General features: G+C 41.1%; 1 protein-coding gene across 2 annotated transcripts in view; it reads right to left on the reverse strand.

Moving 5' to 3' along the window:
• Positions 1-12,334, reverse strand: part of Ndfip (Nedd4 family interacting protein) — a 101,658-nt gene extending 89,324 nt beyond the window's left edge. Inside the window, exon 1 of one of the 2 annotated variants that reach the window (XM_067110198.1) lies at positions 12,178-12,334. In XM_067110198.1, coding sequence (XP_066966299.1) covers positions 12,178-12,312 — 135 coding nt within the window. In that variant the 5' untranslated portion in view covers positions 12,313-12,334. Of the gene's footprint in view, positions 1-11,745; positions 12,023-12,177 lie in introns of those variants that run through there. The other variant, XM_067110199.1, reaches the window with a different exon arrangement.
• Between the last annotated feature and the right edge of the window lie 208 nt (positions 12,335-12,542).

The raw sequence follows: 12,542 nt of genomic DNA on the forward strand, positions 1-12,542 counted from the left end.
GTTATTTGGGTCATATTTTGCAGAAGTGAGTCTAGTTCTGCAGCCTTTGCTACAGTACCTAATGCTAGACAATCAGACATAATGGAAAAAATTCCAATTAGACAAGTCACAATCGAAGGAAAAATCCAAATTCTAGCTAAGCTAAATAGCTGCACTACCAAAAGCAGAGTACTTCACCAAAGATGATCTCAGACCATCCGGCGAAAACGAAACAAGAGCTGCTAATAACTGGTGTTCAGTCATTAACCAGTAGAAACGAATTGAGCTCTTTAGCTATGTTGTACCTATTCTTCCCCGATAGCGGGCAGGGCAGTATACCTACATCCAAAGCAAAAGAGCACTACCGCAAATTTCGAATTTTGAGCAGCCACATTAAGTAGAAACTATAGCTATGTAATTATTTGATAAGTTAATTATGTAAAAACAACTAGCAAGGCAACACAAGTAACGATGAGAGCAGCATGTCCGAATCATATGGAGGCCGAAAGATAAGAGAGTGTGACAGTTGGTGAGTGACGGGTACTCCCCACTCACCCCCATCTCCACCAATTAACTACATTTTTACCAAGTTTTCAATGACCAACAATTCCAGCTCATGCTGAAAGATACCCTATGTAAAAGGTAAAGGTTTAAATTTCTGTAGAAACCAATTTTTTTTTGGGTGTTAGCCAGAAAATTTTCCTTTCTTATAATGAAAACAGAGAGAGAGAGAGAGAGAGAGAGAGAGAGAGAGAGAGAGAGAGAGAGAGAGAGAGAGAGAGAGAGAGAGAGAGAGAGCTAGCATAATGCACAATAAGTGTATAGTTTACCTTAATGTGACAAATATGTGCCCATGTGTTTGCTTGCCTTTCTCTCCCTCTCAGTACAAAAAAATTATTTTTTATTAAAAAATCTTTGTCTTTCCTTATAAGAATAACCCAGAGAGAGAGAGAGAGAGAGAGAGAGAGAGAGAGAGAGAGAGAGAGAGAGAGAGAGAGAGAGAGAGAGAGAGGCAAGCAAACACAAAATAAATGCATAGTTTACCTTAATGCAATGCATATGGGTACAAAGGTACACAAACAATGAAAAATATATGTAATACTACTATGGTACAATATGGCAACGCATTAAATAATTGTCCACAGTGGTGTTCCTGAGGGGAGGGGGCTGTTTTTGAGGAATCACCCCTGGCCCCAAAGTGAGGGGGAGGGGCCAATATGCAAAATTTAACCATTGCTGCTATGACAGGACAAGCTAAATTTCTGAAATTTGCATTTACAAGTGCCATTTTAAAGGCTCATATTCTAAAAATTTTCCATCCTGAACACCCCAGCTGCTTTGGCTCACTTCACTCGCCTTCCACCCCATAAGAGGGGCCACAAATGGGACTGTGGCCCCCCCCGGCCCCAAAGTGTCTAGGAACGCCCCTAATTGTCAATAAAAATACCAAACTGTAACGTCATTAAACTTATTGAAAATTTTATCCTAAAATGCTGTGCAGACTTTTACATCATTTTATACATTTAACCTTTTATTTTTTTCCAAATTTAAGCACTCACATTCACTATCACTGTCAGTTATCCATTGGGAGCAGAAAAGCTAAGCTTTATATAATATTTTTCACTCTACCTTGGCTGCTTTTGTTTTCTCTTGTAAATTACAGTAGAATTTTTTATTATTAAAAAGATTTACCCTGCTGTCCCAGTTGCAAGCTTTGACAAAGTTTTTTCTGCCATGCTGCAGCTATAAATTTTAATAGCATTAAATGCTTACAAGCAAACACATTTTTTTTTTAAAACTGTACTGTATTCACTTCTGAGCTCCCTTAATGTTTCAGACATTAGGCACATACCAGTTTTGAGCAAGCGGTATCTGGCAACTATTCACCAGGTGGTGCAGGTGCACAGAGACATTACCATTCAATGCATAGATGATCTGCCACAGTGACAGCTTCTCAGTCGCTTGTTAATGGATATTATGTTGGCACTCAGTATCCTGATAGCCAAGTTATAGCATTCCCACTTCAAGGAAATTAAAATTATTATCGTTCTTTCACTTACGTTTGATTTTTATTTTTGGAATTGTGGTCACATTTTCTTATGATAGCCTACTGGCATTTTCTTTCAGTCTGAAGAGGTGTTCAAATTTTTAAAGTTTTGTGTCTAAAGCATTAAAAATAAAATTATTTCTTATGTTCTGTTTCCTTATAAACAAAATATAGAAAGAATGATCCTTGCCTAAGCTATGAAAAGCGGAGTATACTGTAAGATGCATTACAATTTTTGTTAATTGGCATTTATGTGCTATTACTATCCATTTCAGGGCCGCAAGTCATAGTTTTTCTCAAATATCTTTCAAACTAATTATTTGATCGAAATGGTACTTTGACACAGTGTACAAGACACCTTCCACTAATTTTTGGTAATAGTGCAGTGTCAAACGGTTTTAGTTAAGGCGTTTACTCTTGACTTACATGGTGTTGCCAAGCATCGCCAAACTATGCATCGAACATCCTTTATCCCCATCCTGTCCCTCCCTCTCCCTTTCCCTCCTCCCTCAGCCCAGTTCCTGGCCTCCCCATCTCCAGCGCCACTTTCCTGCCTATAGGGGATAGAGGACGTTCAATTGCATAGATTAGTCTTGCTGACTCATGCGACATTTCCTTTAAAAGTCAAGAGTAAACACCTTAACTAAAACCATTTGACAAAGAACAATATTACCAAAAATTAGCATGAGGTGTCTTGTACACTGTGTCAAAGTACCATTTCGATCAAATAATTAGTTTGAAAGATAGAGAAAAATGATATTTTCATAATAAAATAAATTTTTGAACATACTTACCTGGTAGTTATATATATAGCTTAAGTCCCTGACGTCACGGCAGAATTTCAAAAACTCACGGCAATCGCCGATCGGTAGTCAGGTGAACCACCTGTGCGCCCTCTACCCAGGTACCTGGAACCATTCCAACTATTCCTCAGATCTTCCATGCCCCTAGTCTCTAGAGGGGAGGAGGGTGGGAATTTAATTATATATAACTACCAGGTAAGTATGTTCAAAAATTTATTTTATTATGAAAATATCATTTTTAAACATCTAACTTACCTGGTAGTTATATATATAGCTGATTGACACCTTTGGTGGAGGGTCAGAGACAGCCAACATCGTTGGAATTTGCTTAAGGGTTAATAAACCAACTTAAGGTCCTTACCTGGATTAAGGAAGCTGACTTCAATGAACTCCCTCATTTTGTCTGCTTTCCTTAAGAGGTCCAGCGATCCACTCAGGGGCTGAAGACCTCTAGGAGCTGCCAACCGTGTACCAACCTCTATGTGACAGACAACCTATAATACCCTTGTTCCGGGCGCCACCAAGGAACAAAAATGATCATTTGACTAAAATTGATGATTGTGGAAGACTGCATTCAATCTTCACAAACAACCATAAAATTTCAACCATTCCAAGGTAAGAACAAAGGGTATTGTTTTATGGAATTGATTAAGGAAGCTGAGTTCAATGAACTCCGCCTCATTATGTCTGTATTCCTTAAGAGGTCCAGCGATCCACTCAGGGGCTGAAGACCTCTAGGAGCTAGCCAACCGTGTACCAACCTCTATGTGACAGACAACCTATAATACCCTTGTTCGGGGCGTCACCAAGGAACAAAATGATCATCTGACTAAAATCAATGATTGTGGAAGACTGCGTTCAATCTTCACAAACAACCATCAAATTTCAACCATTCCAAGGCAAGAACAAAGGGTATTATTTTATAGGATTGGATTAAAGGAAGCTGACTTCAATGAACTCCCTCTCATTATGTCTGCATTCCTTAAGAGATCCAGCGATCCACCCAGGGGCTGAAAATCTCTAGGGGCTGTCAACCGGTGTATAACCTCTATGTGACTAGACCTCCTCTCAATACCCTTGTTCCGGCTCTACCAAGGAACTTTCATCCCAATGATTGCGGAAGACTGCGTCCAGTCTTCACAAACAACCATAAAAATTCTCAATTCCAAAGTAAGAAAAAGGGTATTGGTTTATGGGATTGTAGGGGTATTCCCCTCTCCCATTACTGAATTAGATGCTATAAACGGGCACAGCGTATAGCAATCTTCGCATAATGTCTTGACTTGTTTTAGATAGTGAGAGGCAAATACTAACTTGCTTCTCCAGAAGGTCGTGTCCAAGATACTCTGCAGGGACCTGTTCTGTTTAAGAGCTACAGAGGTTGCTACTGCCCTGACCTCGTGCGTCTTTACTTTCAGAATCTTGTAGTCTATCTCTACATTCCATATTTGCTTCTTTTATCAACTGTCTGATAAAATAAAACAGAGCATTCTTTCACATCTATACAGAGAGCTTTTTGACTGAGCACCAAAGCCCTTCTGAATTCCTTCTTAAGTCCTTTGTCCTATCCAGGTAGAGCCTTAGAGCCCTTACCGGAATAGGACTCTCTCTCTCTCTCCTCCCCTGTTATGTCCGTTAGGTTCGGAATCTCGAACGTTCTGGGCTAGGGTTGTGACGAGTATTCATTTTTTGCAAGGAAGCCTAGTTGCAGTGAGCAGATTGCCTTGCCTTGTATAAAATCTATATTCTTGCTGAGAGCATGTATCTCACTAACTCTTTTTGCTGCGGCCAAACTGACCAAGAAAAGAGTTTTCATGGTGAGGTCCTTTAAAGATGTCCTCTGCAAGGGATCGAACCTACTCCCCATGAGGAACCTCAGGACCACGTCTAGGTTCCATGCTGGTGAGTTCTCTATATACAAATTTGGGTTACAGAAATATTGGAAGAGGACACATGGTTGTCCTTGCACCATCCTCTAAATACCTCCCACTTGGATTGGTATACCTTAATGGTGGATAACTTCCTTGATTTGCGATAGCGCTAGCTGCCTCCTTCAAAAAACTTCTGGCTCTTGTGAGTTTTCCGATAGTCCGAAAGCAGTTACTAGTAGCGCTTGTAAGTTTTGGTAATATCTTTCCAAGTGGGGTTGTTTGAGTAGATCTACTCTCTGAGGTAGGCTACTCGGGATGTCCACCATCCAATCCAGTACTTCTGGGAACCAATCTCTTGTCGTTTAGTAAGGGGGACACAAGGGTCATTCCGGTCCTCTCATGTGACACAAATTTTTCAGTACCCTGTGTATTATCTTGAAATAGGGGAAATGCATACACGTCCAAGTTGGACCAGTCCACCAGGAACGCGTCTATGTATATAGCCCCGGATCTGGTACTGGAGAGCAGTAAGTGTCCAACCTCTTCGTTTGCGCTGTGGCGAAGAGATCTATGCAAGGACGTCCCCAAAGTCCTGATGTAGCGTTCATTCTTTTGAGAGGACTTTATTTCCTGCTCAGAATGTCCGCCCTCACATTTTCTCTCCCCTTGGATAAAGTGGGTTACTAGTTTTACATTCTCCTCCTTTGCCCAAAGAAGAGAATCTCTTATTGTCTCGTATAGAGACCTGGAGTGAGTGCCCCCTTGTTTGCTGATGTAGGCCAACGCTGCCGTGTTGTCGGTGTTGACCTACACCTCTTTGTTCCCCACTGTGTTCGAACTCCCTGAGAGCTAGAAGGATTGCAGTTAGTTCCTTCTAATTGATGTTTAACTTCTCCTGCTCTCTGGTCCAGGAGCCCGAGACTTTTATTTCCCTCGTGTTGCTCCCCATACTGAGTCCGACGCGTCGGATAACAACACTAGGTCTGGGTTCCTCTAATATAGAGAAGGGACCTCCTGGAGCTTGACGGGGGGCGTTCCACCACTACAAATACGGTCTTATTGGTTCCGAAATGGGGATGCACTTGGTCTCCAGTTCTATTTCCTTGTCCCAGTTCCGATTTAGATGAAACTGTAACGGGCATAGAATTAACCTCTCAAAGGAGACAAACCGTTCCAGCGAGGAAAGGGTTCCCAGCAGACTCATCCATTCCTTTGCCAAGCATGACTGTCTCTTTATAAAGTTCTGAAATTTTCTTGAGGCTTGTCCTGTCTTTGCAATAAACGGAAAAGCCCGAAAATCCTGACTCTGAATCTTCATCCTAAGGCATAGAACCTCTTGGGATGGGATCGGCTGAGATTTCTATCTGTTTATCAGTAGACCTAATTCTTTGTTAGACGCTTGATGCCAGTGCATCTTGCGTCCTGAGCTAACTCCACGTCTTGGCTTCCAATATCTTGAAGCCTGACGTCCAATGCCTTGACGCTTGACGTCTTGGGTTCATTGACGCTTGTCATCATGGTGTTTCACTCCTAGATGCTTGACGCCACTGCATCCAGCGTCTAGAGTTTCATTCACTACGTTCAGCGTCTTAAACTTCTGGACGTCTAGAAGCTTTAGTTGGACGTCTATTATCCTTCTTCTCTTTGCCTGGTTGTCACGCTTGCAGCCGGAAGACAAAGTCTGCTGCATATTTTATAGTAAAGCTATATGCGGGGCTTCCTGCTGTTGGGGACAGGCTGGGAAGCCTCAACTCACGGCAATTATTTCCTTCTCATCGTCAATAATGGACCGTGGAGGGGTTCCGCAGACGAGTACCAATCCGAAGGAGGAAGAGGAGGATGTCTCTGTATCTGAAGGCAGCACAGTGTCCGCCACGCTCTTGCAGCCCGGTATCCTGACTGAATAGAACTGTCTCCACGTTTGTTCTTAGTAGGAGAGCTACCCTTGGGGCTGGAAGGGAAGAGCTCCGGGCTGCTGCTGTGGCTACAATCTGTAGTCTATGAAGTCTTATCATGACGTCCTCAATATTGGGTAACTTGCTCTTGAGAGGTCTCGGCTCCAGAGCCAGACGTCAACCTTGTCTGTTTAGGCCGAAAGAGAGAGACCAAACTATAAAACCTTTCCCGTGGACGAACTTCAGAAAATTCTTGGAGATCGGGTGCATGGGGACGTGAAAAATCGCATCCTGGAGGTCCAGTGAGGCCATCCAGTCATGCTGTCTGACCGCTGCTAGAACCGATTTTGTCGTTTCCATAGCGACCTTTGTTTATTGCACAAAAAAAGTTGAGTGCAATCCCGTCTAGCACCGGTCTCCTAACCCCCAAGCATTTGGGGATCAGGAATAACCGAATGTAGAATCCTGGGGAATTCGGATCCTGAACTCTCTGTCTGGTCTCCTTTGCAACATCATAGACACTTGTTGCTGTAGAACCTTTGCCTTGGTTCTGTCGTTGCATTTGGCAGAAAGGTCGAATTGTCTTGTTACTAGAGGGGGCCTACTCAGGCTGGACAGTCCGGCTCCTACCGAGTCTGCAGGAGAAGAAAGGCAGGTCCTCCTTCTTCCCATGTAGAGCCTCTTCTCATTGTCATTCATCTACCCGCCCTAGAGGAACCTCTATCGGAGGGCCGACCACGAAAGAGCTGAGATACCTGAAACACAGGAACCTCAGCCTTACTCTTTTAGCGATGAAAGTCGTAGGTAGGACTTTTCTTGCTGTTTTAGATCTTAAATCTTACGTGGTTTTCTGGGCCAAAGATGAAAAGGCCTCTATACCAAACCTTGAGAGAAGGGGTGAGAGGAAAAAGAGGTATAAATCAATTCTGATTTTGATTGGACGTGACCCTATTAGCCAGGAAAGAGCAAAGATGGGCCCTTTTCTTCAGGAGTCCCGCTGAGAAAGGTGCAGTTGATTCGTTGGAACTATCTCCGAGTCCTTTATCCATACACGACATCAGATATATGAGTTCTTGGTGTCAGTCGTGTTGAATAATTCCATCTTCCTTCCTAAATCTCCAAATTCTTTTGAGGGGTGGTCCAATTCTGATATCGACCAACAACTTGCGTTTTCCCCATGGCCACTTCGACGAGAAGAGTCAACAAGATTCGAGAAAGTTCCTGGGAAGGGGCAGGTATTTGAGGCCGAACGATTCTCCAGTTTGATACTAAACGCTAGACCTTGAGCTAGTTTGGTTGGAGGAAAAACAAAGGCTGTCTTTCATTGTTTCTCCTTCAAAGTATCCATTCTTACAATCAATGCTGCCCTCTTAGACGCCTTCACAAGAGTAAATTCTGAAGGCGGGGACGAGGAGCAGTCAGGATAAATTTCTCTGGGAAAAATTTCTGAAAATAGCTTCATAAGCCTTTTCAAGTCTGATAAAGCTGATGGCCTTTTATATTGTCTTCGTCAGAAATCTCTACAATAGGATTCACAGGAGAATGCGAGATATTGTCATTCTCTCTTCCGATTTTCTGAAGACGGAAGTAGCGGCGTCTTTCAAAATATCATCTTGACGCCTGGCGTCCTGGCGTCCAGTCTCTTGGCGCCTGGCGTGTTGGCGTCCATTTTCTTGAAGCTTAATGTCTTGGCGTCCAGCTTCGACGCCTGACGCCCTGGCGTCTAACTTTCTGGACACTTGACATCCAGGCGCTCCAGCTTCTCTCGTCCTGACATCCTGGCGTCCAGCTTCTCAACGCTCGACGTCCTGGCGTCCAGCTTCGGCGCCGGCGTCCTGGCGTCCAGCTTCTCGACGCTCGGCGTCCTGGCGTCCAGCTTCTACATCGGCGTCCTGGCGTCCATACTTCTAACTTTCGCTGTCCCGTCAAACCTAGAGGTTACTTTGAGAACTGGCCGCCTGTGCGACATCGGTCAAAAGCTTCCTCCGGTTGACGTGCAGCAACCAATGGACGAAAAAACACTTTAACCTCGCCTTTCCTATGGCGAGGGTGAGCGTCCTGGGAAGCGTCAACAGGTACGCTCGAGGGACGACTGCTCGGTAGCTAAAGCCTCTTGCCTCCCTTCGTCTGTCGACTTTCCTTCTCACAGGGGTTGGTGAGCTTGGAAGAGGTCTAGGACTAGGAGCACAACAGGACCGAGCAACCGCACCCTCCACTGCACTTGCACTAACAACATATTAACACTTGTATTTTTTTTTTTCTCTTATTATCGATCACATATTATCCCTGTCTTCTGAGAGGATTTTACCTGTTGGGCCAGGGTCTGAATGGCAGCCAACAAATCATTAAGTATTGGGTCCTTACCTGTTTCAGTAGGGGTTCAGAGACTACCACTACGGGAGAAGGATCAATAGGATAGTTAGCAAGGGGAAAAGAATTAACTATTCCTGGTTATATCAAGAAGAGTGAGAAACAGTACTCTTGGCTCTTCTGAGCCGGTCTTTCATTCCCGTTCTTCAGACATACTAAGTGGGGATCCAAGGAGACTTTAGCAAGCCGCTTGCATCCCCACACACATCTTCACACTCGATGAAGTCAGATATGTTATAAGAAAAATCCAAAAACAAATCGAACAAGCAAAATAAAGCCAAGCCAAAGTGTACTTCACCAAAATAAGTTGCGAAAAACACAGGCTACGAGCGAAATTCCATCGATGTTACCGACACAGCGGCAGGGAAGATCTGAGGAATAGTTGGAATGGTTCCAGGTACCTGGGTAGAGGCGCGCACAGGTGGTTCACCTGACTACCGATCGGCGATTGCCGCGAAGTTTTTGAAATTCTGCCGTGGCGTCAGGGACTTAAGCTATATATATAACTACCAGTTAAGTTAGATGTTTAAAAATGATGACTAACGGTCCCTGAAATGGATAGCAGGATCAAATAATTTATATATTCTTTTACAATCATTATGTAAATATACAATTGAACATGACAGAATTGTCTACTTTGCCTCACTTCTCTGACTGGGTGCTTGAGGACTAAATTATTCACTTCTTGAGAAAGAAATGTAAAACAGAAAAACATAACACCAATAACAGTTTGGTGGATAATACTGATAGTGAATATGAAGTTGAATTGAAATGTAAGATCAAAAAATTTCATATAGAAAAAAAAAATGAACTTCAATAAATCCTTTCAAATATAAAGCACCACATTAAATGATAATTCATTAGATCCTTCTGAACACAATTAAAGAACAACAACAGTTAATGTTTCTTATTCCATATATGTAATAAAAGTAGTCTCTAACATCACTGGTCTAGCCAATTTCAGTTCAAGAATATTATTCAGATCCTGACATTTAGTATAACCTCCAAAAGCACCAATAAATGAGCTGTTGTCTAAGCACTGACTTCACTAGGACCTCACATATGTTGTTACCATTCCTTCTCACCTATGTGACTCCCTTTAAACCATTCAGTTGTAGAAATAAGTACATATTCCCAATTCCGTGTGTCATACTGTATTTGAATTCTACTTCCTACTGGTAAAAATATTCTACAGTATTTCAGTTCTACATTTCTCAAGATATTAAAAAGAAAATTGGCAATATGTACAATTTACATGTTATTGTGCATCTAAATTGGTCCAGTACTCGGCATTTGGCATTACAGACATGCCAACTGAACCTCATACTCAAATACGTTGTACCACCTAATAGTCAAGCGAACTGTATTTTACTTCAAGTATGGAAGTTTTAATAAATATAACATTTCTGATAGGTATGTCTTATCTGCTAACATGAAATAGTATTCTTTCCTTTAACGCAAGGATTTTCAAACAGATGATACTTTAAAAACAGCCAATATTGTATGACAAATTCTACCTACTTCCTTCATTTTCTTATTTGATAACACATTTGACAGGGTTGTTCATATCTGAACAAAATGAAATATCTCACAATAAATTGGAAAAAATACTTAAAAAACCTGTATGAAACATGGAATTTTCTTATAGTTTTATATTCTTAAATGTTTTACTTGATTATAATATTCATATTATAATATTTTTTCTTAAAATAATTAATAAAGAATATAAGAAAAGAAATAGGTTACAAACAATAAATTTCATATAAGTACAATATTTTATAACTTGATTGTACCAGCCCAATGGGAATGAATTTTGATAAATTAACAAAAGACTAAATTTCTAACAGCAAAATTGATAGATTTTTGTATTATTTTCCTATTTAGCATATTAAGGAGGCTCAAGACCCCAATAGCAATGAGTGGTATGAGAGGTAAATAATACCCTGTTCATATGCCATCCAATAAGGTATGAAAATATGGTAATCTTACAGTTTAGGGGTCCAAATTCACTGCATTACGTAAAGTTAAGATCAGCACACAAATTTATCAAATATTTATTGAATCATGGAAAACAATGAAAAAATTAGCAGTTTATCTGCTTACAGAAGCAGAGATTACAAAAAAAAAGGGAATAAAGGGGAAAGGTAAATAAACAAAAACATTTCTTAGGGGATACGGACCCATAAAATTTTGAGAAAATCATAAATAACTGCTCCTGCAAGCAGATAAACTGCTCATTATTTTTCAAAAATTTATCAGAAAGTGGCTGCTGAGGAGCAAGAGCCTATGCCACGTTCCTGCCTAGTTCCTGGTTCCTAAGCGCTCACTCCACAAACACGGTTGCGGGAACCCTACTACACTATTTGCCACAAACACAGTTATTCCCTTTGTTTTCTTACAATCTCTGCTTCTGTAACTATTTTTTTTAACAAATACACTTCTGTTTGCAGAACTGTTGAAAGATGAAATTAAAAATAGGGAAGAAAACTTAAACAAACAAACACTAGAGATCAGTGAATTTGGACCTCTAAACTGTAGGGTTCCCAAAAAAAGTATACATACAAGGAAGCATACCAAGGTTTAAATTTCCTGTATGCATTACATATAAAAATAAATTCAAACATCAAAAGGCAACATATGCAGGCTATGCCTCCTTGTATGGTATGCTTTTTTAATCCAGTTAAACCTACTGTAGGCTACTGATATCACAAGCCTGCACGAGAGGACCTACATCGATGAGAAGGCCTACATGGGTTAGATGAAACTTGCATTTTACTTACAGCAGCAGAATTTGAATAGGGTCGACGACGTCTTTACTTAAGTGTACTGTGAGCAAGGATATAACTGGCTACCGTAGGCCTCAAGTACCAACAAACGTAGGAGGCCTATGCTAACAGGCTAAGGCTGGTCCTTGACTAGGCTAGTAAACTAGGGTATAATACGATACAGGTAAGGTAGACTGATTTTTGCAGGAATTTCCTGGACCTCTTTCAATGCCATTATACTTGAAATGTATCATTAAAATCCTGTTCCTCGAGTCACATTCCGAAGGATGGCATCAAGGTTATCGTCTTTCAGTTGATTTTGACTTACGTCATCTACTCTGACAGATAGGCAAAATCTACTGCCATTTCTCAAACCACTTCCAAATTCAGCGTTGTTGCTGATTAACCCTTACTTAAATCTAACCAGATACTTGTAAAAACACTTACTGGTTGGTATCGTATGCTGCTGGGCATGATAACTCCACCAAATTTCGGTGAAAGTTGATTTATTAACACAAACGGCAGCTGACCTCTTGTTTGTTGTCGATTTTTGATGTGTGTCGTTGTCAGCTCTTTTGGCATATGAAAGCGATGTATTATGTTATCTATGTCTAAATTTCTCTCAAATATAGGATAATGCTATTTTTCTTGCCCAAAAAATTAATCAAATCACATTAAGATTAAATTTGACAATATGTAAAGACAGAAATAATAAAATCTCGACTGTCCGATTCTTTGTCTGCAAGTATTTTGAAACAGAAAACCTGATATATTTGCTGTTATGACGGCTGATAATAGTACGAACTAATCTG

This window comes from Macrobrachium rosenbergii, chromosome 10 (genome assembly GCF_040412425.1).
Source record: "Macrobrachium rosenbergii isolate ZJJX-2024 chromosome 10, ASM4041242v1, whole genome shotgun sequence".
Classification (NCBI taxonomy): domain Eukaryota; kingdom Metazoa; phylum Arthropoda; class Malacostraca; order Decapoda; family Palaemonidae; genus Macrobrachium; species Macrobrachium rosenbergii.